The sequence below is a fragment of the Suncus etruscus genome, chromosome 11, assembly GCF_024139225.1.
Source record: "Suncus etruscus isolate mSunEtr1 chromosome 11, mSunEtr1.pri.cur, whole genome shotgun sequence".
NCBI lineage: Eukaryota > Metazoa > Chordata > Mammalia > Eulipotyphla > Soricidae > Suncus > Suncus etruscus.
This window is the reverse complement of record NC_064858.1, coordinates 35,143,498-35,170,403: the sequence shown is the minus strand read 5'-3', so window position 1 is coordinate 35,170,403 and position 26,906 is coordinate 35,143,498. Positions and strand designations below refer to the sequence as shown.

General features: G+C 48.3%; 1 protein-coding gene across 2 annotated transcripts; it reads left to right on the top strand.

Annotated features, from left to right (window-relative positions):
• Positions 1-336: 336 nt before the first annotated feature.
• FAM234B (family with sequence similarity 234 member B) lies at positions 337-26,906 on the top strand. 2 transcript variants are annotated; one of them, XM_049783314.1, is made up of 13 exons: positions 337-440; positions 9,483-9,881; positions 12,711-12,809; positions 13,555-13,752; positions 15,340-15,470; positions 18,035-18,182; positions 18,712-18,856; positions 19,650-19,793; positions 20,050-20,131; positions 21,568-21,711; positions 24,110-24,227; positions 25,554-25,762; positions 26,060-26,906. In XM_049783314.1, the coding sequence occupies exons 1-13, from the start codon at positions 404-406 to the stop codon at positions 26,063-26,065; spliced, it is 1,860 nt and encodes a 619-aa protein (XP_049639271.1). In that variant the 5' UTR covers positions 337-403; the 3' UTR covers positions 26,066-26,906. The 2 variants fall into 2 exon arrangements, with proteins under 2 accessions (XP_049639271.1, XP_049639272.1); XM_049783315.1 differs by lacking the exon at positions 13,555-13,752.

Here is a 26,906-nt window from a genome sequence, read left to right as displayed (position 1 = left end):
GATGTCATTTAAATGGCAGAGCCTGCTAAAGCGGCCAAGCTATCTTATTTCTAAACCCTGACCGCATCTCTAGCGAAGTTTAATCCTGCCAAGAGAGGTGCCCAGGAGGGTGCAGCGAGCTCAGGCTGCAGAAAGGAGGGAGGGCCACGGTCCTAGAGCCTGGCAGCCAGGCCCAGGAGCAATGCACAGTCCAGTGTAGTACCTGTCACCTGTCCCATCCTTGCGGCATGCCCCGAGAGACTTTGACGGGGAGACACTCCGCGTGGGTGGCCGCAGGGCCGGGTGGAGCGTGCACCGGGAGCCGAATGCACCTCCCACTGTACGGTTCCTGCCCCGCGCAGGGCCGCGCCGCTTGGTCTACACTGCACGGCGGCGCGCGCGCACGCGCACCGGGGCCTCCGCCATGGCGACCGTGCTGTCCAGGGCACTCAAGCTCCCGGGTAAGGAGGCAGCGCCGGACCCCGCCGCGTCCCCCCGCCGGACCCCAAGACGCGGGGGAGGAAATGCATTGGGGAGCACAGCTGTGTGTGTGTGTTTGTGAGTGTGCGTGTGTTGATTCCAATCCTGGGCTCCCGGGTAGCCCCCTCCTGCTCATTGGGGTTCCACGAGCCCCCCCAAGGAGCCAAGGGACAATCTGGTGGAGATCGGGGCTCAGGGACAGCTGCTGGAGGCATGCGGGGTGGGTGGCGGGGCGACTGGAATGCGGGTGCGGGAGCATCTTCCTCCCTCACCTCCCCAGCAGCCACCTTGGTTTTGGGCAGGATGGGGTGCAGGGACGCCGACTCCCCCAGGTAGTGCCTTTGCCTTGGCTCTGGCCTAGACCTGGCCTTGGGCAGGTTAGGAGATCAGACCAGTCTTCCAGGGCCCGCTGACAGCCCCTTAGGAGGAGTTACCTGGTAGGTTGATAGGTGCAAGGGATCCCAAGAGCTGTTGGCAACACTGGCATTTGAATTTTAATTCTAGATCTTGAACTTTTTGGTTTTCCTTGGTAGGGGGGAGTCCTGGCCCAGGCCAGACCCTTAGTAAGGAGATGATTTAGGCCCCCTGAAGGTGTCCTATAGTTGGGATCTTCTAGGAGGAGGTAGGCTTGGGGACCACAACTTCTAGGTCCAATTCAGTACGTTGGGCAGCAGCTCTTAAGTTTTCTGGGTTTTAAAATAAAATGTTTATTTGCCCTCTTAAGCTTCCTGAATGAGTTTGTACTGCCAGAAACTTGCTATTTTTAAAACAATATTATTATTCTGTCTAAAATAAAATTTAAAAGCTCAGACTCTACCACCTCTTCCCTCACTCTGTAGGTTTGTATGCTGAGAAGTCAAGGTAATACCAGGCAAAGCTAAGCAATTGTTTTCACTGGTGTTGGAACAAGGGCTAGCAGGAGGCATGGCGGGGGAGGGCGGCGGCGGGAAATTAGGGGTGAGTGCCTTCCCAGGAAGAGAGCTGCAGCAGGCCAGACCTCCAGCCTTGCATGTGAATGGGAAAGGGCTTTCTGTGCCTCTCAACCAGGACACTGCGGAACTTTGGATTTTGTTTGTTCCACATGGGATCCTTAGAACATTAGCAGGAACACTGATAATATCTTATCTGGTCGTGGTTATATAATGCTGGAATGGAATGGGGTACTTGTTCATTTACCAGTAGGATTACTTAACTTGAAGAAAGTGGTGTTGAGTATTCCTAGTGACTAATGATAGCTCTCATACTGCATTTCTTTTTATTTACAGAGGCTTCCTGAATTTCTCTTTACATATAGAAGCTTCACTGCTCTTACTTTTGAGACTCTTGAGCCCTTATGCATCTGGGAGCAGTGACATTTAGTCCCTGGAGTGATGGGTGGTGGTCCCCTGGGTCGGCTGACAGGAAAGGGCCAGTTGTCTGTCCTTAGGACTATTTGATTCCAGAAACAGCTGTTCTATTTTCTTTGATGTGAGGTGGGCCTCTCTTTCCCTTCACTGTTCTTTCTCGCTTTGCCTTTTTCTCTCCTGCCAATCAAAATAGCGTTTTCAGAGTTTCCTATTAGGTGGAAGTTGCTTTCCTGTTGCTCTTTTTGGACACCCTGTAATTTGGACCTGTGTGGCCACCGTTCTCTTTGGGCAGCTGTGTCCTGTTCCCTGGGTTGATCTTCTCCTCCTTCTGTATAAGGACATATTTAGACAGGGACTCAGAGCATCAAGCAGACTGGAGTTCAAACCTGTCATTTATAATACCATGTGGTTATCTCTTACATTTGTCTTATACTCACTGGCCTCGGAGGGCATAGTAAATTCATTCCCATTGTTATGGTTTGCCATATGTTGGTTATTCTATATGTATTTCTCTCTTACTATTGTCAGTATTAGCACAGTGATCTTTAATGTCCTTTTGAAACCTGAAGGATGGTATGATGTACTAGATGTACTTTGTGAAGAAAGAATAGTGTCTGAAAGTGTCTTCATGGTGCCTGCCCTTACATGCACAACAGGGATAGGTGTTTGGCTGCCCTGCAGAGAATATGGTTAATCAGAGAGATTAACTTCCAGCAGCATCTATATCTATATATCTATATGCATACAGACATAGTGTCTCAATATATATACATGCATATATATGTTTATATACCTGGCTATACACATATGTATTTTCCCCTTTATTTCATTTGATACTTCGAAGGTCAAGTACAGGGAATATCCCATCCTGAGCTGTGACTCTATTGTTGTATTTTGCAATGATGGCATACCCCAGTAGATCTCAGTCCCTAGCGTGTATGATTCCCCTTTATTTGCAGTTAAGCCTGGAGTCTGTCAAAGAATTACTGTATTATGGAATCTCCCCAGACATGTGAAGATGGTACAGTCGCATCACTTCTGTATTGTAATGCACTCTGTGCCATTTGGGGAATGCTGTTTAGCTAGAATCCCCAGTTGTTTCTAAAGGAACAGAGAATCAGAGAAAGAGCTAGTTTATCTCAATGTGTTATGCCATCGATGCCTGTTTGCTTGTCTTTTGCATTTTTTTTATAGATTAAAAAGTTGGTGGTTGCTGAACTCAGCAGAAAAACCTGCTTAAGCATTGAGTGTAGAAGCTCCTGTCCCCACTTACTCTGGACAGATGGGCCCTATTCTGTACCTCACTCTTGATTGTCTTTCTGTGCCTAGCCACAAGGATATTTATTTATAGTTCACTAAACCAAACTTGTCCCTTGTAATGATTAAATAGATGTTTGGGCTGGAGAGATTGTATAAGAGGTGGGGGTATTTGCCTTAAAAGTGGCAGCTTTGATTGCAAAATCTTGCTTCAATTCCTGACAGTGTATATGGTCTCTAAGCATGGCCAAAAGTGATCCTTGAGGACAGAACCAGAGTAAGACCCTGAGCACAACTGGGCATAGCCCCCAAACAAAACAAATAAACAAAAAATCAAGCAGGTTTGTCATCTAAACTCTCTGAACCTTTGTCTGTCTTAGTATAAATGTAGATTTCTTTCTTCTCAAAATTTGATCAGGAACAGCTCAGTCTCCTCCTTCTGATCTCCTCAGGGAAACTTGGCCCCTGACTGCCTTTCAGCTTGAGAGGTGGTATGATGGGCTCTGGGAACCTTTATTTATTTATTTTTAAATACATGTTGCTGGGAAGAAGTCAGCCTGATTTTTGTTCCCTTAATTCTTTTACCTGACCTTGACTGTCAGTTGTTTTTTTTTTAATCCTTGAATTTCTGTCTACTGGGTTAGGTTTCAGTATTGATTATTCTATCTAATTTTCTTGGGGCTCTCTGTGTCCTTTATCCTAAACTTTTAAGTCTGAATTTTTCCTTCTGTCATTTTTCTAAACCACTTGCTTGTTTAGTTTTTATTTTTTTATGGATGACCCATATTTTACTGTAAGATTATTAATTGTTTTCCTGTGACCTTTGATTTCAGAGAGGATTATTCAAAAAATTTTTGGTATCAAACTTGTCTTCTTTAGGTCGCTTTAAATTCTCCTCTCTCTCCTCTCTCCCTCCCCCTTCTTCTCTTCCTCCTTCTTTCTTCTCCCTCCCTCTCTCCCTCCCCCCTCCCTCCCTCCCTCCCTCCCTCCCTCCCCCCTCCCTCCCTCCCTCCCTCCCTCCTTAGTTTGGACTATGCCTGGCTGTGCTCAGGGCTCTCTCTGGAAAGTGCTCAAAGAATCCTATTTGGTGCCAGAAATTGAACCTAGGCCAGCTGCATTCAGGGCAAGTGCCTTATTTGCCACTGACCTACTTTACTATCTCTCTGCCCCTAAATTCTGGCTTTCCTCCTCCCACACATCTTTGGACTCAAAAGTGAACTGGGGCATGTAAATATGAGCACACCTGCATGCAGAGTATTGGAATCAGGGTCTTACATAGGCCAGTGCTTTGCTAGTGAACTACACAGCCCTGCCCATAAATCTGGCCTTTTTGAATTATTGTCAAGTTTCTGTCTCCCAGTTGGTCCTGTCAGAAATTGCAGCTTTCTAAGACACACTGCTCATGGCTTCTTTCTCACCTGCCATAGGAATAGTTATGAGTGTGGACATCAACATCTTTTCTCTTTCTGTCTTTTGTCATCTTAGACTATGGTATAAGTTGGGGCTCACTGGTACTTCTGGGTACCAGACTATCTTTCTAGCAAGTGCTGCCTGGTCTACCATAGACCTGTGCCCGGGGAGCCTGCTCATGGATGAAATGTGAGCTCTGTGATTTTTCCCCCCTTGTTTGGATCCTGACTCTTCGTGCTTCTTCTGTGACTGTAGGCAGCTTGTGTCTCTGTGTTGTCTCTGTTCGTATGGATAAAATAGGATGATGATTGCACGGCTTGCCTCCAATGGTGACTCAGAGGATACTTGAATTCATCCATACAAGTGGTGGGACTGGAGCCAAGCAACGAGGCAGGTAACACTGTGCTTGGTAGTGTCACTTCTTCCTCACTGGCTCTGTGACTCGAGTTCCCAGCTGGAGCCTGGATGGCTGTACTGACTCACACAGGAGTCCCTACTGTGATGCTGCTTTTACTGAGTAAGCCACAGTGATTGTAAATCATAGTTTGCGAGTTTGAATATGGTGGGTGCCTATATTTTTCTGTTTTTACTTACTCCCTTTTCACCTTGTTTTAGGGAACAGCTGGTGAGAAATGCTTTCTTTGCTTTTGTAATCTGGAATAGGGCTTCTGAAACAATTTCCATTTCTGACCCCTTTTGGCCTCAATAACATTTATGTGACCCTAGGTATGTGGGCATATAAAATAGGTATACAGAGTAAACATTTTCTGATAATCAATGATAAAGAACTTTATTTCAACCAAAGTTTTAGAAAGTTGTGCAACTTCTTATCGGCTTGCTACCCACAGTTTAAGAAGTGAAGAGCCTACAGCACTTTGTTTTGCAAAAAAAAAAAATCATTTGAAAAGGATGCATGACACAGCAGCTTCATTTTTCAAAGAATGTTTAAACATTATTATTATCATCATTATTATTAATTTTGTAGAGATACACCTGGCAGTGTTCAGGGTTTACTCCTAGCTCTGCACTCAGGCATCTTTCCTGGGGGACTATATGGGATGCTGGAGATCAAACCTGGATTGACCATGTACAAGGCAAGAGTGTTACCTGCTATGCTATCATGCTGGACCCTGCATATATTTTCATAGCTTGAAGGGTTTTATCAGTTTCTGGAAGTCTGTACAGCTCTGTTCCTTCCTGCCTGGAATGCTGCATGCTATAGGGGAAATGCATCTCCTGGAGTCTGTTTGGCCCTCCAGTGTTTCTGTCACAAATTCATGTTGATAAAGGTGCTATTTTAGGCTGATCTATGTGCTGAAAAATGGAAACTGATCATCAAGACTGAGTTCAGTAAATGTGGAAACTAGTTTTGAAGATGTGCTAACCATCCAGTGGAACAGTTATGAGATGGGCCAAGTGTTGTTGAAGATGCTGGAGGCGAGTCAATTTGTGCCATTTGACTGTCAGGGGCTCTGGCAAGATCTTAAGTTACAGTAACTGAGTTGTTGTGGACCACCTAACTAGGAAGGACCCAGTTCTGCCTTGGGATGGTATTCAGATCTGGGAACCATCCTTTTAAAAAAAGCAAACAAGGGCCTGGAGAGATAACACAGCGGCATTTGCCTTGCAAGCAGCCGATCCAGGACCAAAGGTGGTTGGTTCGAATCCCAGTGTCCCATATGGTCCCCCGTGCCTGCCAGGAGCTATTTCTGAGCAAATAGCCAGGAGTAACCCCTGAGCACCGCTGGGTGTGGCCCAAAAATCAAAAACAAAAACAAATAAAAAAAAACAAAAAAAAAAAGCAAACAAACACTGACATGTCTATCACACTGTATTCTGTGAGAATGAGCAGGATGATGATGACAACTGAGCCAGCACTTTTTCAAGTCGGGGGAAAGAGGCAGAGTGGTAAGAGGTAAAGAAGAGAAGGCAGGGAGAGGGAAGTAGGGAACTAAAAATGCTGGCAATAATAATAAAAGCTAATATTGATCAAGTGTGACTATGCTCGAGGCTCTGAACACTCTGTCTCTGTTGTCTAATCTCGTTCTACTAATAGCCGTAGGACGCAGGAACAATAATAGCGAATCCATTTTATGTATAAGGAAATGGAACCTTTTTGTTTGTTTCTGGGTCACATCCATATCTTGCCTTACTCCTGGCTCTGTGCTCAGGGTCACTCTTAGAGGTGCTTGGGGACCTTATGGAGTGATGGAAGTTGAACCCAGGTCATCCAAATGCAAGGCACTTTCCCTACCATCTGTACTATCTCTCTGGGTATGGAAATGAAAGCTTTTTTACTAAAGATATTTACCTGTGATCACATAGTAAAAAAGTTAATAAGAGGTAATAAAACACAAAGTCTAGATTGGAGTTTGCTTACAAAATTCCGAACCATATGATTCTTAGGCTTGGTATCATTAAGGCTCTGTAGGGCTTGCATGTGGCAGAGAGTCAAAACAAGGGCAGAGAGCTGGCAGATTGCCCATAGGTAGCAGCAGGGACCCTCATAAGCATCTGTGCACCAGAGGGAGGCCATGGTTCCCTCTGCTGCTGTTCGGGTACTTGCCGGGGGCTGCTGTGGGTTTTGGTGAGGCAGCAGGTTTGATATGAAAGAGGGGGCTGAGGGGCTGGAGAGATAGCATGGAGGTAGGGCATTTGCCTTGCATGTTGAAGGACAGTAATTCAAATCCTGGCATCCCATATGGTCCCCAAGCCTGCAAGGAGCGATTTCTGTGCATAGAGCCCGAGTGCTGCTGGGTGTGACCCAAAAACCAAAAAAAAAAAAGAAAAAAAAAAGAGGGGGCTGAGTAGGTGATGTGTTCCTCATTCCCCTCTAGACCTGAAGTCTCAGGAACTATTTTTGGTGACTTCCTCTTTATAAGGGTCATTTTATTTTCATTTTAAATGATGGTAAAATAGAACAAAATGTATTTTCTTTAAAAAAAATTTTTTTTTACAATATTTTACATTTTGTGCCAAGTCTGGCCAAGACCCAGGGCCTTGCACATTAAGAGGCATGTGTTGTAGTGCAGAGCCATCTTCTTAGCCCCAGAGTCACTGTTCAACCTGCATTTCAGCGTGCAAATGACCAGTGTGGACATGCACCAGTCTCTGGAACACTCCTGTCTGGCAGAGTCAATACTTGGCTTCCATTACTTGTAAGACCCCCTCAGCCCCTGTTCTAAGTTCCCGGAAAGTAGCATTTGCTCTCTGTGTCTGTGACTCTGGCAACAATCTCCTGTACTTCATTTGAGCAGATGCCCTTGTGATGGCTTGTCAGATCCGAGTTGCTGGAGATGGATACATGCTGCTGGAGTCCATGGGGCCTTGCTGGCAAATATACAGTCTTATTTGAGAAGCCCAGGGACCTCTGACAAACCCCTAGGCCAGGAGAGATAAAGTGGGAGAGAGTGCTGGGTTTGGGACTATCCAACTGTCTCTTCCAACTGGCAACCAACTCTCTTCCTCTTCCTCCAACTGTCTCTTTCAACAGCCAACTCTGGGGAGAGTTTGATAGATTCAGCAGCCAATCACAATTAGGGTCTAATTTAAAGGGATAGTGTCTTATTTAAAGGGGCAGAGCCCTTTTATGGCTGGCTGATGCTGGACTGTAGGACTAGAATGACTGGATTCTCTAGCCTATCCGTGCTGTAGCACATGTGGGAGTTTCTATACCTGCTACAGCTGAATAACAGCCCATTGTATGTATGTCTGCACATACCATCTTGAAAGTAACCTGTTAACTAGTCTTTTAGTTTTAAAACAACAACAATATCAAGGGTAGGTTGTTGATAGGTTTGTTTGATAGGTACTAGTGCTCAGAGGCTAGAATGATGGCACAGCTGGATGGAGCTTGGGCTTTATCTGTAGGTGCCATAGTTTGAGCCTAGCACTGCATGGTTGTCCAAGCACTGTTGGGGATAGTCCCCAATCAGTACAGAGTGTGCACCCCAAAATATTAATATTAGTACAACAGCCTGTGACTCTGTTGGCAAATTATTAAAAGGAGTCATTGGGAATGCTGTGTACTAATGGATAAAATCGTTTGATCCCTTGTAAATTTAATTGTAGGGAATTAGCTTGAACCTATAAGACCAAACCAAGGTTGGTTGTGTGCAAGGCAAGCACTTTACTCACAGTACTATCTCTCTGGCTCTATTAACATTTTTTTCTTAATTGAAAGAGTTAAAAAATCCAATTTTAATGGGGACAAAATGAAGACCTCTGAAATAGCCTTTATATTAGTGACAGTTTACCAGGCGCTTTTATGAAACCAGAATTTTTTTTTTTTTGTTTTGTTTTTTTTTTTGTTTTTGGGTCATACCCGGCAGCGCTCAGGGGTTACTCCTGGCTCTATGTTCAGAAATCTCTCCTGGCAGGCTCAGGGGACCATATGGGACGCTGGGATTTGAACCACTGACCTTCTGCATGCAAGGCAAACGCCTTACCTCCATGCTATCTCTCCAACCCAGCTATAATTCTCTTAATGTTAGGCAGTTGCCCAAAAAACGGTCCCTTTGTTGTTGGTAGAGAGGCCCGGGGTGGCTTGGCAGAGGGGTGTACGCAGCCTTTCCATGTCACTGTCCTGCTTCTTGCTGCTGGTGACTGAGAGTGTGTGGCCTGCCCTCATAATAGCATCTTGTCATGGGAGAGGCCTTAATTTCTGCACGAGATTCAACACAGCCTCAGTGGCCCTGGGAAGCTATGAGCATCCGTAGAATTATGGCTGGGGAAATTGGGGAGGTTCTGGGGTTGGGTGTGCGTCAGTGTCTAAGAGATCTCAGGCCATCTGTGCCTGGAGTGTGTGGCAAGTTCCTCTCAAGGACAGTCTGATCAGGTCAGCAGTTTTGTAGACTAGAAAAGGTGCCTGAAGATGGTTTCTTTTCTGGTATCCTGGCATGCTGGATACCCAGGACATTGCTGTGGTCCTACAGGTGCCACTAGGACCTACTTGGATCCCTGGGGGCCCAGGAGCCTTGCACCCACTTGATCCTGTTTTCTGATCCCCAGGAAAGAAGAGCCCAGATCTCGGGGAGTATGACCCCCTCACACAGGCTGACAGTGACGAGAGTGAGGATGATCTAGTGCTGAATGTGCAGCAGAAGAACGGCGGGCTCAAGAATGGAAAGAGCCCACTGGGAGATGCTCCAGAGCCCGACTCAGATGCTGAGGCTGCGGGCGCCGCCAAGCCCCACCTTTCTGAGCCCGTTCCAGAAGGCTACCCTCCGGAGAACCTGGGGGAGTTGGAGCAGAAGGCCACCTCGTCCTTCGTGGCTTATGTGCGGACGTGCGTCTTTCTGCTGACCGTGCTGGTGTCCATGGTCCTGGTGTTGGTCTGCGCCTTCCTCATCCCCTGCCCACCTCGAGACCTGCACAGCACTTGGAGCCGGCGGCTGGGCGCTCAGCAGGGTGAGTCCCGGGTGGCATGCAGCCCCCAGTTGGGACAATCTGAGTTAGTTTTGGGGGCTGAAAGTTTCCTCCAATGAGTGTATGTGTGTTGGGAAGGAGGCTTTGGTCTGAAATTGGAAAGAAAAGGTAAAGATGGATTTATCTAGCAACCCTTTTTCCCCAGGGTTTTGTTGTATTTCTGTTGGTGTTGGTCTGATTCAGATGGAGAGGACAGTCTTGCTTAATGGATTCCTGCCAAGCTGGACACTTTGTTTAGGGGAGCTGTAAGAGGGGTTACTCAGGGTAACAGTTGATACCAACTGGTTAGCTCAGAAGTCCCTCTAGGCTTTTCTTCATTCTAAGAGTTTGATCTCAGTGGAATAAAGTTCATCAGTTGGGTCATGGGGGTGGGAGTACAGGGGCTATATCCAGGGCTTGATGTCTACCTGAGCCACATCCCTGGACCTTCTGATCAGAACTTTAAAATAATTCCTTCCTTCCTTCCTTCCTTCCTTCCTTCCTTCCTTCCTTCCTTCCTTCCTTCCTTCCTTCCTTCCTTCCTTCCTTCCTTCCTTCCTTCCTTCCTTCCTTCCTTCCTTCCTTCCTTCCTTCCTTCCTTCCTTCCTTCCTTCCTTCCTTCCTTCCTCCTGTACTATCTGTCCCCTAATATAGTGTCATTTCTTATCCCTGAGGGTTGGTTGTGGTGAGAGGCACTGCTCCTAGTTAGTGCTGGCAGTTTTGTGTCATTTGGGAGCAGGTATCTCAAAAGTGTCAGCCCTGGGATCCACAGGCAGAATCCAAAGTTTCTTGTTGAGCAGTCCTTCCCCTGGTGAATGTGTACCTTGAGACACTGGGTACTGGAATACCCACAGGGGCAAAGAGTGTTCTCAGGCCTTCCCTGGAACTCTTGGGTGAAACGAACCCCTCCTGCGTCATGAGTAAAGAAATGTCATGTCAGTGGGAGGAGACAGAGGCCAAGAGGCAACTGCTCAAATATGCCCTGTAACTTACTCCTGGGATAGTGGGGTGCCTGCAGCACATCTCCCCTTTGCCTGAGCTCTGAGTCTGGGCCACTCTTTAGTTCATTTCCCTGAACTTTATATTGTTTTTTATTTTTTTATTTTTTTGTTTTTTTGGGTCACACCCAGCAGTGCTCAGGAGTTACTCCTGGCTCCATGCCAGAAATCACTCCTGGCAAGCACGGGGAACCATATGGGATGCCGGGATTTGAACCGATGACCTTCTGCATGAAGGTCTGCCTTACCTCCATGCTATCTCTCTGGCCATGAACTTTAGATCATTTCCTCTTTAGTTCATTTCCCATGTGCATGCAGATCCTAGTCACAAACCTGGAATATGACCTAGGAGACTGCAGAAGGATCCCACCCAACACCCACCCACCTTCTCACCCACATATCCATCCCAGTGTTCTTTGCTTTTGTGCTGTTAGCTCTTGGCCCTGCTCAAATCTTGCCAGTTTAGCCTCTGAGGAGTCCCGTGTTTTCACTTTACTCGCTCTTTAGGCAGAACCGGTGGTTGTGATGTAGCAGATGCTTCTTCCAGATCGACTCTTTCCTGCCTGTCCTCCATTCTGATTCTCCTGGACAAGCCCTCCAAAATCGGCATGCACAGGGTCAAGATGGTGACAGACTGGGCATACCTAGCACCCAAATTAGGCACAGGATGTTACAGAGGACTCTGATAGCCCCGTTCCCTCTGCCCAGTCCTCTTCTTACCCCCAATAGGTCCTGTTGTCCTGATTCTCAACTCTGTCAATCGTTACTTCATTTTCTTTACATTTTTTTATTCCACATAGGGTTGATGCTTGGTCCTAAAACCACTTGTTCTCTAAGCTCTCTCTCCTGTTCTCCAAGTTTGTTTCAGTGTGATCAGTTGATCTACTATGGCTTGCCTTTTCATTTATTTAAAAAACATTTTGGGAGGATGTCCATTCATAGAGAGTTTCTTCTCAGGGGACCATATATGATGACAGGGATCAAACCTAGCTATGACCTGGAGGTGGTACGGTGGGTAGGGCATTTTCCTGCATGCAGCCAATTGAGGTTTGATCCCAGCACCCCATATAGTTCCCTGAACTCCAGAAGGAATGACCGCTGAACATAGAGCTAGGAATAACTACTGAGTATCATTGGGCATGGTCTCCAAACAAATCAAAGCGAAACAGACCCAGGTAGGCTGCTTGCAAGGCAAATACATTCCTGTGGTCTCATCTCTTTGTCTCCCAAGAAGAATCTTTTCTGTGTTTCCCCTGAGCTGAGCCTTGCAGTGAGTTCCAGGCTATGTGCATGGCCCATTTCTGCAGGTGTTGACCTCTTTTCTACTCTCCTGGCATGGTTCTCTTCATATTCAATAGCCCCTTCAGCCTTCCCTTGCTCGGGTTACTGACCCATCAGCTCCCCTTTACAGCTCTGCAGGGATAAATCAGCTTAAGTCAGTATAGAGGCCTGAGAGGAGGGGTGCAGTCCTGGCTCCTCTTTAAAATGGCTTTTGCTCTGGGAATAAGCCACAGATTTTTGGTGCTGTTGGGTTGGAAAGGAACAACTGCACTCTAGAAGATTCCTGTCTGTTTGCCTGTCTCAGTCCTTAGTCTGAGGGAGCCACTTTTGTGGACTTCTGGGTCTGTCTCTTGGTGTTTTCCAGATCCTTGAACTCTCCAGAGACTTGGTCACCTTCTATCTTTTTTTCCCTGCACTTACCAGAGCCTTTCAGGTTAGCTGTGGGTGGGGGCCAAGGGCAGAGGACTAGGCAGACAGGGTCCCTACCTCTGCTTCTCAGGGAGTACCCTGGGCACGTATCACTTGGGGCTGATTGGCTCTGTCTGTCCCTCAGGAAGGGATCTATCTCCACTAGAACTTGCCGACGTGAACGGAGACGGCTTGCGGGATGTGCTACTCTCCTTTGTCACTGCCAGGAATGGAACTGCTGGGGGTAAGTGTCCTGAAGGGCTGTGAGAGACCCCTGGGACCTTGGAGGGCCTGTTGGCTCTGAGAAGGAACCTAGGTCTACCCAATGGGCCATGGGAGACCCCTTCCCCCCATGCACTGAGAGAAGAGTCTGTTAGAAGTTATCTGGATGAATGGACAAGGCTGTCCTCAGGAGCTGTGCCCTGAGTCTTCTTCAAGCGCCTCTGGAGAGTCTTAGGGATGTCTTTCCTCCCTTCCCCATGACAGGTACTTTGGTTCACATAAGTTGTATCTTTCTGGGGCAGGTGTGGGGACAGGAACAGGGACAGATGTAGGGACAGGTGCAGGGACATACCTAGCGGCAGGTATGTAGAGACAGGCCCAGGGACAGGTGCAGGAACAGATGTAGGGGCAGGGACAGGGAAAGATGTAGGGACAGGTTCAGGGACAGATCTAGGGGCAGGGGCAGGTGCAGTGTCAGACATAAAGACACGCACAGGGACAAGTACAGGGACTGGTACAGGGGAAGGTGCAGGCAGATGTAGGGACAGGCACAGGGACAGGCGCAGTACAGTATGGGGTGCAGCCACATTCCAACCCAGGTCTTCCATGCAGTACTCTGTGTGCAGACCTGGCTAGCAAAGTGGCCAAATGTGAGGGAGCAATGGGCACTCGCCTAAGTGGCTGCCTCCCTCTCTTCTCCACCCTCCCTGCCCTCCCGCCTCCTTCTCACCTGCCCTTGACTTCTCCTTCCTATCTTGTCTCTGCAGTCCCTTTGGGTATTCCAAGACCCCCTGCGGTGCTTGTATGCTTGTCAGGAGTGAATGGCAGCACCCTCTGGTCCAGTCTCCTTCCCGACGAGGCCCGTGACATCACATGCTTGAACCTAGGGCCAGGAAGTGCATCTTCAGCCACCTGCCTTGTGACTGGGACACACAAGCTGCTAAGTGCATTCAACGCAACATTAGGTGACCATCCTCTATCTGCTGCTCTGAGCCAGGGACCCCAGGTTCTTGTGGGTTCCAGAATCCTTCTGGGGAGCAGAGCCTGATATATTTCTCTGTGGAAGCAGGTGGAACTGAAGGTATATCAGAGGAAGGACTAGAATGGATTGATCCATGATTTGTGGCTCCGCCAGCTAAATGCTGGATGGACTCAGTCAAATTTTCCAAACAGAACTACCCCAGGCCTTATCTCTAGAGTCTCCTGACTCTGTTCTTTGTTCAAAGGTCACCTGAACCCCGTTTCTTCCTCATGGTGCCTATGGGGTCCCTCTATGAATGTGGTCATTGCCTGTGTAAATGTGTTAGAAGAGGCTAGGGGTGTTCTGAGGAGGTGACTAGCCTTCTAGTGTTATAAATGTATGGAAAAGGCTGGAAAAACTTGAAGTTTCCTCCAGAATTGGGGGTTCTCTGCCCTTGCTGATGCTGAATAATCTCCACAGATCTGGGGTATGGGTCAACTAGTGGAGCATAGACTGAACAAGCACAGTTGATACCCAAGGTTTGGTCCCTAGCACCACTAGATGTGTCCCTGCTGGGCACTGAGCACCTTTGGGAGGCTCAGCACTGCCAGATGTGGCCCCAATAAAGAATAGTGTCTTATTGTGCTTGGAACATAGTACAGTGGGTACTTGCCTTGGAAATGGCTGACCCAGCTTTGAGTTCTGGTATCCTATATGGTCTCCTGAGCCCACCAGAAGTGATCACTGAGCACCTCTGGGGGTGGCCCCCAAACAAAAAAGAAAAATATATAGAAGAACGGTGTCTTTTCAGATGCCTCAGAAGCAATTCAGGGACACTTTCTATTTTTTTTTTCTTAAAGAGGATTGATTTCTGGGGTGACTCTGAATGATGGGAGGTGGATCATTAGGCTGATAAGAAATGCTCAGGGGCCATGTGTGGTGGCGGGATTTGAACTAGTGTGACAGCTGCAGCAGCCATGTGCAGGGCGAGTGCCGCACCCCTGGAATGGTCTTTCTGCCCCTCAGAATGATTTGTTTCCCCAAAATGGTTGATAGGCCTGGGGCTCTTCTGAATGGAACAGAGAAGTGAGTGTGGGAGAACAGGAGTCTCATGAAGCTCCTGTGGCCTCTCTCCTTGGGGCAAACAGGTGGTGGGAGGTGAGGCAGCACAGCATGGGCAGTTCCTGAGAGAGGTAGTCACGACTCCCCATTGTCACCCCTACCTAGCCACATAGCATCCTGTTCCTCCAGGACTGTGGGTATGGGGTTTCTCAGTGGGATCCTTCTGACGTCCAACTCCTGAGCATGCTTTCCCCCTTCCCCTTCACTCCTCGCTCCTTCCCTTCCCCTCCCTTCCTTTTGCCCTCCTTCTCTCCTCCCTCTCTCTCATTCCCTCCTTCCCCTCCCTCCCATCCTTTTATTCCTCCCTCCCCTCTTTCCCCCCTTTTGTTCTGTCTCTTGCATGTTCTTGCATGTTCTCACTCTCTCTCTCCTTCCCACCCTCCCTCTCTCCCTCCTGGCTAGGGTTGAGGCACCTACATTTTTTAGAATCAGGACAATTGCTGATACCAACCCTTGTGCCTGTCCCTAGGGAAAGCCATCTGGACCTTAAACCCCATTCACTTAGCCAACGGCACCCTGGCCGCCCCTGTCGTGGTATTACCCGATGTGGATGAAGACGGTATCCTAGACCTGCTACTCGTGACCACTGGGGACTGGCAGGTAAATACTTGCTCCTTGCTGGTGGCTTCCCTTTCTCCTCAGCACTACAGCAGCTTTGGCTTTGATATCAGGCTGCTGCTCTGGACTGACCTGGCCTTGGGACAAGGGCAATACTCAAGAGGAAGGCTCTGAGGAGGCTAGGAGGTTAAAGGAATAGGTGCTTGCCAGATTCTTGTTTTCCTGGCAGTTGCCTGGTGTGGACTCTGCCCCTAAATGTGTGTGGATCAAAGATTCAAACCATCAGACAAGAAAATTTGTGTGTTTGGAGGTGTGTGTGTGTGTGTGTGTGTGTGTGTGTGTGTGTGTGTGTGTGTGTGTGTGTGTGTAAGATATTGCCATATTTGATTGGTTATTTAATTTTTAATTATCCTCATGTTGGTGGTTGGGATTTTTGGGAGTGTCTATGGAAGAGAGTTATGACATCTGCAAGTACAATGATGTGGTACAGACTTAGAACTCTCAGTGTTTGAAAGTCTTCTGTCAGGAGCACCAGAACTAACTCAGAGCATACTGTTAGAGTTTTGAGGAGTTCTGTTATAGGCTACTTAGCCAATACCTTGTATTTGTGAGAGGAGAGGAGAGGAGAGGAAATAAAATAGATTTTGAGGTCAGTTTCTGAACTCAGTTTAGTTTTTTTTTTTTTGGGCGGGGGAGAGATGCGTGTGTGTGTGTGTGTGTGTGTGTGTGTGTGTGTGTGTGTGTGTGTGTGTGTGTGTGTGTGTGTGGTCTATACCTGGTAGTGCTCAAGTCTTACTCATCTCTGTGCTCAGGGATCACTTACAGTGGTGTTCAGGGCACCAGTTGTGCTGCTGGAGATCCACTCTGGGCTGGCTATGCGCAAGGCAAGCACCGTACTGTCTCTTCATATCTCTTTTAAAGGAGGTGCCCATCTCTGTGAACAATGTCCTGTTCATTCTGAAAGGTGTTGATTTAAGTGCCATGCTGCTGCTTTTGGAATGGACTCCTATGAATGCAGCCTAGGATTGTACTCAGGCTTGAATTTAGGATTGAACTTCAGTCCTTATTTATAACCAGAGCACCCATGTCTTTGAATGAATCCGTGGTTATTGGTTCAATTTCTTCTCCCAGATTTTGGCCCCTCTTTCAGTGTGTGACATATTTATATTTTGAGTTTGCTTGTAGCATACATATTTATCCTTGTCAGCTTTGCATTGAGTTTGAAGTCTATCAATCTTATCAGGTCGAATAAAGGGAATGAATGCTAGCAGAGTGTTTTCCACTAAAAGTCTCTTTTTGGATTTGCCTTGACTTCTATCTGGGTACAATGAAAATGTTTTCTCTTTTTTAGTTTTGTTTTGTTTTGCTTTTGGGCCACACATGGTGGTGCTCAAAGGTTTCTCCTGGTTTTTCATTCAGGAATCACTCATGGTGGGCTCAGGTGATCATATAGTATTCTGGGGATTGAACTCTGGATGGCTGCGAGTCTTGTTGGCTATATGCAAGGTTGTACTATTACTCTATCCCTGAACATCTTTATCTTTTGTCTTTAAGAAGTCATAATGAGGGGCTGGTGTGATAGCACAGAGGGTAGGTCATTTGCCTTTCATGAGGTGGACCTGGATTCAATTTCAACCTGCCAGGAGTAAGTTCTGAGTGCTCCTGAGTGTGGCCCAAACCCCCAACAAAAAATAGAAAAGGAAGTCATAATGATTAACTTTGCCAGAGTACTAAAGTCAGCATATCAGTACATTATTTTTATGCTACAGTATTTACCCACGGGCATTTCTATATGTAAAGGAAAACTCTATGGAGCAGTGATAGATAATATAACCCATAAGTCAAGTTTAGACCCATGCTTTTTTCTGTAAATAAAGTTTTATTAGAACACAGCCATGTCTGTTCATGTGTGTATTTTCTGTGGCTCTATTCACATTATTGTGGCAAGTAGGATAGTTTCTACTAAGACTATTTAGTCACACTATCTACCATCTGCCATCTGGTTCTTTTTATTTTTTAATTTTTTTTTGGGGGGGTGACACCTGGCAGTGCTAGGGGTTACACCTGGCTCTGTGCTCAGAAATTGCTCCTGCCAGGCTCCGAGGAACATATGAGATGTCGGGAATCGAACCACCTTCTGTCCTGGATAGGTTGTGTGCAAGGCAAATGCCCTACCACTGTGTTATCTCTCCATCTTTCCGGTTCTTTTTAGAAACATTTGCCCATTTCTGATCAAGGGTAAAGTTTACAACAGCCAAGCCAGGCCTGTAGGGCTAGGATGGGGGACTACTGCTTGTGTTGGTCTAGTTAGAACCAGGGATTACGTTTGGGGTATAGGATTCTGTGCCTACATACAACTCATCAAGTTGAAAGAAATTGCTGAGCAACACTAAAGGAACCCTTTGCATATATATATGGAACAGCGAACAGTGCCTCAGATTTTCTTTATGGGAAAGTTAAGTGAAAGAGGAATGTCTGAGTGATTTCCAACTTTGGCCAGTGTCTCCAAACTCTTGGCTAGAGAGGATGTGATGGAGGCCTGAAGAAATAGTCTAATGAATCTCCAGAGGATGGCCTTTATTCTACCCCTTCTCTCTCCACTACAGCCGGATCTGTGCTTTTTGCTGGTGTCTGGCCGCACTGGAAATCCTATAGGCCGACCAGTGAAATACAACATCAGGGGTGTGGGCAACCTGATCGGCCCTCATGTCTACATCACCACCAGCGGGGCTGTCTACATCCTGTTTGGCTTCGGTAAGAATCAAGGTGCACATTGGACTCCAATCCACTCACCTCCTGAGTCAGGGTGAAGGGCCAGGCAGAATATGCCGGGTAGCATCTCATCACCTCTTGTGCAGGTCATCAACTCTGTGCTCCCTTGCTGTCTGCTCTGAAGAGGAGGCTCTATCCACAGGGGTTAATTCACACACTTTGTGTAGGAACCCGGTCTGATCCTCAATACCCCAGGGACCCCATATCACACTTATACCACATACCATATACCCCTCACTACACACACCCAAGCATATATGAACACATATATGACACACACATACCCCACACATATCACACACATCACATATTTCTTATACACACAAATGTACACACCACAAAAGGCTTTTCTTTTCTATAGTCTTCTCAGTTTCTTCTTTTCTTCTTCATGGTGTGGCCTGATAAGGTTGGCTAGCCTGGAGCTCAACCTCTATGTATTTAGCCCAGGTCCCCCCTGGGCAAAGCCTGCTACTTCCACCTTCTCAGTGTTGGTTCTTCCCTGTGGTGCTAGGAAGTATCCAAGCTGTCGCCCTGCGGGACATTTTTGTTCAGGCCCAGAATCGAGACAGTGTACCACCCTTGCTGCAGCTAGAGGAGCCTGAGTGGGAGAAGAAACGAAGATCTGTCAACCTGTCTGAGCTCATTGACATCTATAGGTGGGCACAACTATGAGCATGATCTCTCTGGGCATGTGGGACCATGGGGCGGGGGTGGGGGTTACAGGCTGGGGTTTGGGGAACCATCAGCTTTTAGGAACCCTCTCCCGATCTTCTTGGTTTCTCTTGTGAAAAGAGTGTGCTGTACTCTGCATGTGGGCTGTGTTATTGAGTACAGGGGGCATATCTCATCCCAGGAGACTGGGCACTGTTTGTGAGAGGTATCACACATGACATGGGCATGTAAATCCATGCCCAACTGACCACCCTCTTAGTGGTGGTCAGTTGAGCTCTTAGAGCTTTGAGAGAAGCAAAGCTGGGAGCCACAGAATCTTGTCTTTCTTTTTTCCCTAACTTTAAAGATACCATCATCAAGAGCAGTAGATTTGCCCCTTGAATCCCCATTCTGGGTGGTCATTCCCTTTATTCTTTTTTTAACCAGAAGTTTCAAGTGTGGTGCTGCTTTTGATCCACCTCAGATCATTTCAGTAAACTGGCCAAATGTTCAGTGGACCAGCCTCAGTTTAGAAAACAATGATTCAGCAATGCCCCCCATCCTTCTCTGTTATTCTTCCTGCTTTTCCACTGTTCTCATGTTCTACCCATCCTGAGAGCATGTCTGGCATGCTTCCTTCCTTCCTTACATTCCTTCTTTAGGGAGCTGTGGCTCAGTGGTCCAGGAGAGGAGGTTCTGAGGGTATGATTGTGTGCTCCACTGCTGGTACATGATCAGTGCAGGTGGATGTGTGCACATGTCCGAGCTGGGGGTGTCCTTATGTCTCCTTTCACTCAGCGATGGGGTGGAGCTGCTCCAGATGGTGAAGGCCCCGGATTCCAACTGCAGCGACCTCCTCATCACAACTAGTCAAGGCCTTGTCCTGCTCCGTGGGCAGAACCTCACCCCTCACTGGGCACTGAGACTCCAAGGCCTGTTCAGGTGGGCAGTGCTTATCCCTCTGGCTTCTTGGACCTGCTTTGCCATATGGGAAAATGCCCCCAGAGAGCATGGAGGTCAGCAGTGGAGGGAATGAGTGTCAGGAGGAAGATCTGGTTTTATTCCCCGGCGTGGATAAAAGAACAAGCATGTGAACCATGACTTGGTACCTGGGTGGATGCAGGAGTTAGGAGGGGAGGAGTTTTGGGGGATTCTGGGTCACTGACAGTCTCTCTGAGGCTTCCCTTGTTCTCTGCAGCCAGCCCACACCAGGGTATTTCACAGACGATCAGACACTGGATTTCCTCCTGCAGGTCCAGGATGGAGTCGGAATGAAAAAGGTAAAAGGTGGGGCTGGAGGATAGCACAGCAGGTCCGGTGTTTGCCTTGCATGCAGCTGATCTGAGTTTGATCTCCAGCATTGCATATGGTCCCCTGAGTAATGCCAGAAGTGATCCTGAGTTTAGAGCCAGGAGTAACTCCTGAGCACCACTGGAATGGCCTCCAAACAGAAACAAAACAAAAAGGGTACAAGGTCACTGAAATGAGTCAGAATGCCTGTAATGTAGGTGCTGTGTGTTCAGCCTCATGAAGGACAGTGAGAAATCAAAAGAAGCATAAACTTTTGGGAGATGGCTCAAAGTTGGGGAGCACATGCCTGAGCTCAGGGCCCATCACGTGTTGATCCCCTGGTGACTATCAACCACCTCTGGGTGTGGTCCTAATAAACTCTGAGAACCAAAGCTTTGGGCCCACACAGCCAGGCTAAGCTCAGTGTTTCTGTCCCCAGGCTCTGATTAAAGAAAAGGAAAGAACCTAAATAAAATATTGTCCTTTTCTTCAGAGAACTCAAAGCCCAGCCAGTGAGGAAGTCATAGTTGAGGACTACAGTCTGCAACATAGAAGGTTCTGCTGTGAGCCCCTTTCCTCCCCATGCCCTGCAGAACTGGGCCTTGTCACCTCTGGTGTCACCGTGGTGAGGATTAAGGGGAAGCAGGTGTGAATAAAATGTGTTTCCTTGAGGCCTGTTCGGCGAAGGGCCCTGAGAAACTGGCTAGCTGATTCTGCAGGTTTTTAGAAGGACGGGGAGAAACATTTTCTGTTTTTTGTGTGAGGGAACTCTGGGAAGCCATGCCAAGCAGGAGCAGTGACCTTAAGGCCCGAGATGGAGCTGCTAGTTTATGTGAGATTTGAGTCGTGTTCCGGTACAGGTATGGGATCCAGTTTCCAGTCCTATGACAAGGCAGGTGGAGTTCGAGTTTTCAGTATTTTCAGATCATTTAATATTGCTTTTTGGGTTATCATCCCTGTAAAATGTGATCTCTAGTTTGTGCATGGTGCCCTCCGAGCTAGCTCTAATCCTATGTGTGCTGTGACTGGGCAGTGCTAGTGGAGTCCAGTGGCTTGGGGAGAGGCCAGCCATAGCTGCTGAGTCCAGGGTTTCAGGGACATAGCCAAGGGCAGGGTGGGGTTAAAGGGGTGCAGGTGGAGAAGGGACATCTGATTGGACATTGAAGGAGTTTAGGGGTGGGGATTGGAGTTGGAGGTGGTGCTTGGCTGGTTAGGAGTGGAGAGGTCAAGGTTTCACCCTGGCTCTGCTCCTGTGCGTGACTTTATGAAGATTCACAAACCTGCCATGCCACCATTTCTATGTCTACAAAGCAAAATCCCTTTCGCTCCTAGGTACTTTCTGTTCTTGGAACACCTGGGGTTCATGTTCCTGGAGGCTCTGCAGACCTGGTGTTTGCATGAAGCTGCCTCACTGTCTTCTCCACAGATGCTGGTGGTGGATGGTGACTCGGGTTCCGAGGTTTGGAGCGTCAGTGTCCCTTGCCACCTGAGGGAAACCCCGACCACATCTGCAATGACGTCAGACAAGAAGTCTGTCTTCCTCTTCTGGGCCCAGGCACTGCCCACTGCAGTAAGTGAACTTAAGGCCAGGGCAGGGTCTGTGGTGGTTTCACATGCTTGGGCAGAGCAGGGCAGGAACTAGGGCCCAGCTTGTCTGCTCACCTCTACCTTCAGCTAGGTCAGACAAGGATAACAGTGTCTCCCCCCCGCCCCCCCCCCCCACACCCAGACATTGAATCCACACTCACAGGCTTCCTCTTGCTGCAGTGTTGGTGAGAGAGATGTGTACCAGCCGGGAAGGGGTGCAGGGCTTCCAGAGGGAAGAGCGGGTGATAGGGTGGTTCACCCCAGGATCAGGAAGGTTGGGCTGTGGTGGCAGCAGGGAGAAAGTCTGCCTGCTCTCTCTCAGAGCACTGGTTCCAGGACTGAGGAGCCAGACAGCCCCATCACTCAGTTCCAGGGGTTTCAAGAAGGTCCCCTCAGCATCAGGTTGTTTGGACATCCTTGCATTTCTCTATAGGAACCCAGAGGTGGGCGGGACTCAGCACTGGCCTGTGGCAGAGGAAAGGTGGTCCCCAGCAATGGGGGCCGAGTGGGGATAGGACGTCTGCACCTGCTCTGGCCAGCTCTGCTCTCTCCATTCATTTGTTCTCTGCTCCAGGATGACATGGGCCATGTCTGATGGCCACACTGCACACATGTCCACACACCTATGCCATAAGTCTCATGAGTAGGGGTGAGTGGAGAGTGCACCTAACTACAGGTTCCTGAACACTCTGAAGGCAGATCTCCTCTCTCTTCCCCCCTTTATCTCACTCCCTGCCACACCCCTCGTTTCCCCCCTCTATTTCACTCTTCCCTCCCGCTCTTAGCTCTTCCCCTCTCCACTCACCTTCCTTCTAATTTTTCTCCCCAACCCTTTTCCCTTCAACCTCCCCACCGTACCTCTCCCTGTCCCCTCCTTCCCTGCTACTCTTCTTCCCTCCTCCCTTTTCTTCCCTCTCTTCCATCCCTCCTCTCCTCCTCTCTCCCCCCTTGATTGCTCCTCATCACTTCCCCTCCTTTGCTCCCCCTCCCCCTCCTTTCTCCTCCCCAACTCTCCCCTCTATTCCATCCTACCTCCCTTCTCTCCCCACCATGGATGTAATTTTTGATAACCAGGCACTCGTACATACGCTCTGCTCTGGTGCCAGCACATTTGGTTGTGATTTTTGTGTGTCTGCACCAGGCTGTGGGCTTTCTGAAGGCTGTGCACCTATCTTTGTGGTGCTCTTGCCAGTTGTGTTTCTGGCACATGCTGGGATGGGATTGCTCATGCAGGTGGTTTCTAGGGATCACACCTGCTACTGCAGTGCTTAGACTTCTTTTTAGCTGAAGTTCTGGGGTGGGAGTGGTACATCTCTAGTTGTGTTGCTGTGGCATGGCTTCGAGTTACTTGTGGAGCAGCTGGGCAGAGCCACCAGGATGGTGCTGATGGTACAGGTTGTGGTGGAAGTCATGGCCTAATGCTTGTAAGGCAGGCGCTTTAATGCCTCTGAGTGCTTTCCCTGCATGTGTTTTGCTTATGGGATTGATCCACCCAGCTCAGGATCCTTAAGATTGCCAAGTTTGGGGCCGGAGCAGTGGCCTGAGCCTTTAGGCATCTGCCTTGTGCATGCTAGCCTAGGACAGACTGTGGCTAGATTCCCCGGAGTCCCATATGGTCCCCCAAGCCAGGAGTGATTTCTGGACACATAGCGAGGAGTAACCCCTGAGCATCAAAGGGTGTGGGCAAAAAACTAAAAAACTAAATAAATAAATAAATAAATAAATAAATAAAAGATTGCCAAGTTGCTTCCATTGGCTTGTGTTCTATTCCAGGTGAATATTGTTGGCTTCTGTTAGTCTGAAACTTTTAGATTTTTGTCTCCACCAAGTCCTACTTTCTGCAGAGATCCCTGCACATGCATTGCACATAGCATGCATGTACCACTCTCATGCACACATACCCAGTATATACACATAAACATGCTTGCACACATATAACCTCATGCACACACAGTGCACACACACACACACACACACACACACACGTCCTCTGTGAGCAGATCAGGATGTGGGATGCGCAATCTCGGGGCATTTCTGCTTTTTCTTTGTGTGTTCCTCTTCTCTTCCCCATCCCCCTTGGGTATTGGGCCACACCTGACTGTGGTCAGGGCTTACTCTGGCTCTGGATTCAGGGCTCAGTCTTGAAGGTCTCCAGGGACCAAATGGGATGCTGGGGATCAAACTAGAATTAGCCATGTGCAAAGCAAGCCTTTTCCTGGACTGTTTCTCTAGCCCCACTCTTTGTCAGATTTTAGAACAGCAGAATGTGTTTCCTAGCCATCATGGTGTGATGTCCTTGTTTTGACAAAAGTAGAAGGAAGAAGGGCTCTGCTGGGGTGGGGTCTGAGTCACCCTTATCTTTTTTTGCTTCTCCTGGTCAGGGCACCACCTCGACGGCCGAGCCACCCACCCTTTACCACCTTTACCTCCTGCATCCAACATTCCCTTCAATTCTTCTGGATCTGGCCAATACCACAGGCACTGTGACAGCATCAGAGGGTGAGTCCCAGGTGCAGTGGGCGCTGTAGGGGAGAGGCTGTGCAGGCTGAGGCAGGGCTTGCCTGGTGGCTGGGCTCCCTCTGAGGTGCACGTAGCAGTGGGAGGCCCCAGTCTCTGTACATACTGGAGGCCCAGGGAAAGAGCAATTTATTTCTGGAGGGGGAAAGCGGAAAGGACCTCTCCTGACAAACTCTCTTCCCTGCCCTGCCCTCTGAGCACTTCAGCTCTGGGATGGAACTTTCCCAGGTTGAGATGCAGGCAGATCTCAGGGCACTTTGTTTCCGTCTGAGGTAACAGAGCCATTGCCTCAACAGGAGAATGTGTGTGTCCAGAGAAGGGCATATAGAGCTCACATCTCAGAGATCCATTGTGCAGATAGCTGAAGGCCTGGGCAGTTCCTGCTCCCCTGGAGTCCTAGAGGCTCCCCAGTGCTGAGTCTTGCCTCTGGCTTCTGGCTTCTGGGAACTGCCAGGGAAGATAGGTCCCCTTCTGTCTTCCTTGTTTCCTTCACTGTCCACCCCATTTCTCCCAGGCAATGCATTTGTCTAGAAGCTGAAGGAAAAAAATGTGCCATTTATTGAGTACATTGAGAATACACTTATGGTCAGAGAGATAGTGCAGTAGTAGTGTGTTTGCACTCCGGACTGATGGTGGTTTGATTCCTGGTATCCCATGGCAGGTGATTTCTGAGCGCAGATCCAGGAGTAATCCCTGAGTGTTGCCGGTGTGACCCAAAAATTAAAATATAAGAGAATACACTCTGATATATTGTCCAGTGTGTGTGTGTGTGTGTGTGTGTGTGTGTGTGTGTGTGTGTGTGTGTGTGTGTGTGAGAGAGAGAGAGAGAGAGAGAGAGGAGAGATAGATAGATAAAGATAGATAGATAGATAGAAAGAGAGAGAAAGAGAGAGAGAACACCAAGTGAGAGGGAGAGGTATCAGTAATCAAAATCCTGTGCTTGGATTTGAATGGGCCAATTTTAAATTTTAACATAAAATTAGCTGCATTGAGCAATAGTTATTAAAATAGTTTGTATTACAACTCTGATATCAAAGAGGAAGCCAAGCAAATACTAGGAAAAGAGCTGATATGTGCATGCATGCCAGTTCAGGTTTACCAGACTTTCTAGTTCTTTGATTTTCCAGGTGAATTCTCCCAAATTGGGTATCTATGCTCATTTCTGAACTTGGGCCTTCCTTAGATGTGACTTGAGTCAGGCCTGGGTTCAGAAGTCATATGAAGAGGGAGGGAAGGCCTGACTGAGCCAGTGCGGTGCTGTCCATGTCTTTGCCTCTGCTAACAATGTTCATTTCTATCCTTCCTCAGTTGGCATTAACGACCTCTGGAAAGATGCCTTTTATGTTACCAGAACCACAGGGCCAAGCTCCGAAGCCCTGTTGGTCAGCAAGCTCAGCCTGCGGTGGGCCCTGATGGAGGGCCAGGTGGTGGCACTGAGGGAAGCCAGCCCCAGGGTAGGCCGAGGCGAGCTGCGGAGATTTCTCTCCAGGATCAAGTTCGTGGACTCTCCCTACCAGGTGGGCAGGTTCGCCGAGGTGTCCCGAGTAGGAGAAAGTTTTCTGTGGGTACCTCTGTTATCCCTGAGAGACGAAACAAATCCTTGGCCCCAGTAACTAGGGTGAGGCCCCTGTGAGGTTGTGGACTGGGAGAGGGATATCGGCACCACCCAAAGCTGACACTCCTAAAGAGGTCTTTGCTGGTCCTGAACTTACCCTGTACCTGAGGCCAGAGTGTGGACAAAGACATTCTCTGTGAAGCTGGGATCTATCTTTAGTATCCCTATCTTGTCTCTGACAACCAATTTGTCCCCACAGGTCTAGTTTGGTGACCCTCCATCACAGAAAACAGAGAATGGCATCTATCAGCATGGTCAGTCCTGGTGCATGAAGGTGGCCAGGGCCTCGCATCCTACCTGTGTGACCTGGAGCGTTGGAGTATTTATGGATGGACAGCGCCTCCCTCCATTCCCCCACTCCCCAATCCCAACCTTAGGCCTGGGTGGGGGGTATTTGGAGCCATGAATCTCCAGTTTTCTTTTTCTCTGCTCCATTTTTTGCTGGGTAGCCTCTGTGAAGCAACTGTTGTATGTTCTGTCCCAGACTAGTTTCGCTGGGTCAGGGTGAGCCACCTTCGAGAAAATGGCCCAGATGTGGGGTCCCTGTGTGCTGCCCTCTAAGAGGACCCAGTATGGGGAAGAAATCCCTCACTTTCTGAGGGTCTTCCTATCTAGGCAGATGGGGAGTTGGAGCCCCTGGCCACCAGTCTAGCATGCCTGAATCATCTTTGTCCCCATGGAGCCTGTCATCTCCTACTTTCTACATAGTGTGGTGACCCCCATGGACAGGGACAAAGGATGAGCATCAGAGGCCCACCCCTGACTAGTCTTGCTGGCCATGTTACTGCAGAAGGGCTGTGAGAGTCTGACTCTTCCTTCTCAAAGACTCAGGAGTGGTGGGGGTGCTCCTGACAACTTCTTGCTGCTTTCTGTTGGTGTCCCACCTGCCTGAGTGCTGTGTGGTCTCGGCTGCTAGATTTCAGGGCCCCCCTTAACTTCCCACATTTCCTCCCCCACCCCACATTCACCTCAACCTCTGAAGCATTGTTTTATGAGAGATTTCCTCTGTAAATACTTTCCCTTTTGTAGCAGGTTAAGTTCTTGAG

Coding starts and splice junctions, on each gene's coding strand:
- FAM234B (XM_049783314.1), top strand. CDS start 404: ATGGCGACCGTGCTGTCCAGGGCACTCAAGCTCCCGG. Junction 15,471..18,034: donor TGACCACTGGGGACTGGCAG/GTAAATACTTGC, acceptor TCTCCACTACAG/CCGGATCTGTGCTTTTTGCT. Junction 21,712..24,109: donor CCCAGGCACTGCCCACTGCA/GTAAGTGAACTT, acceptor TCTCCTGGTCAG/GGCACCACCTCGACGGCCGA.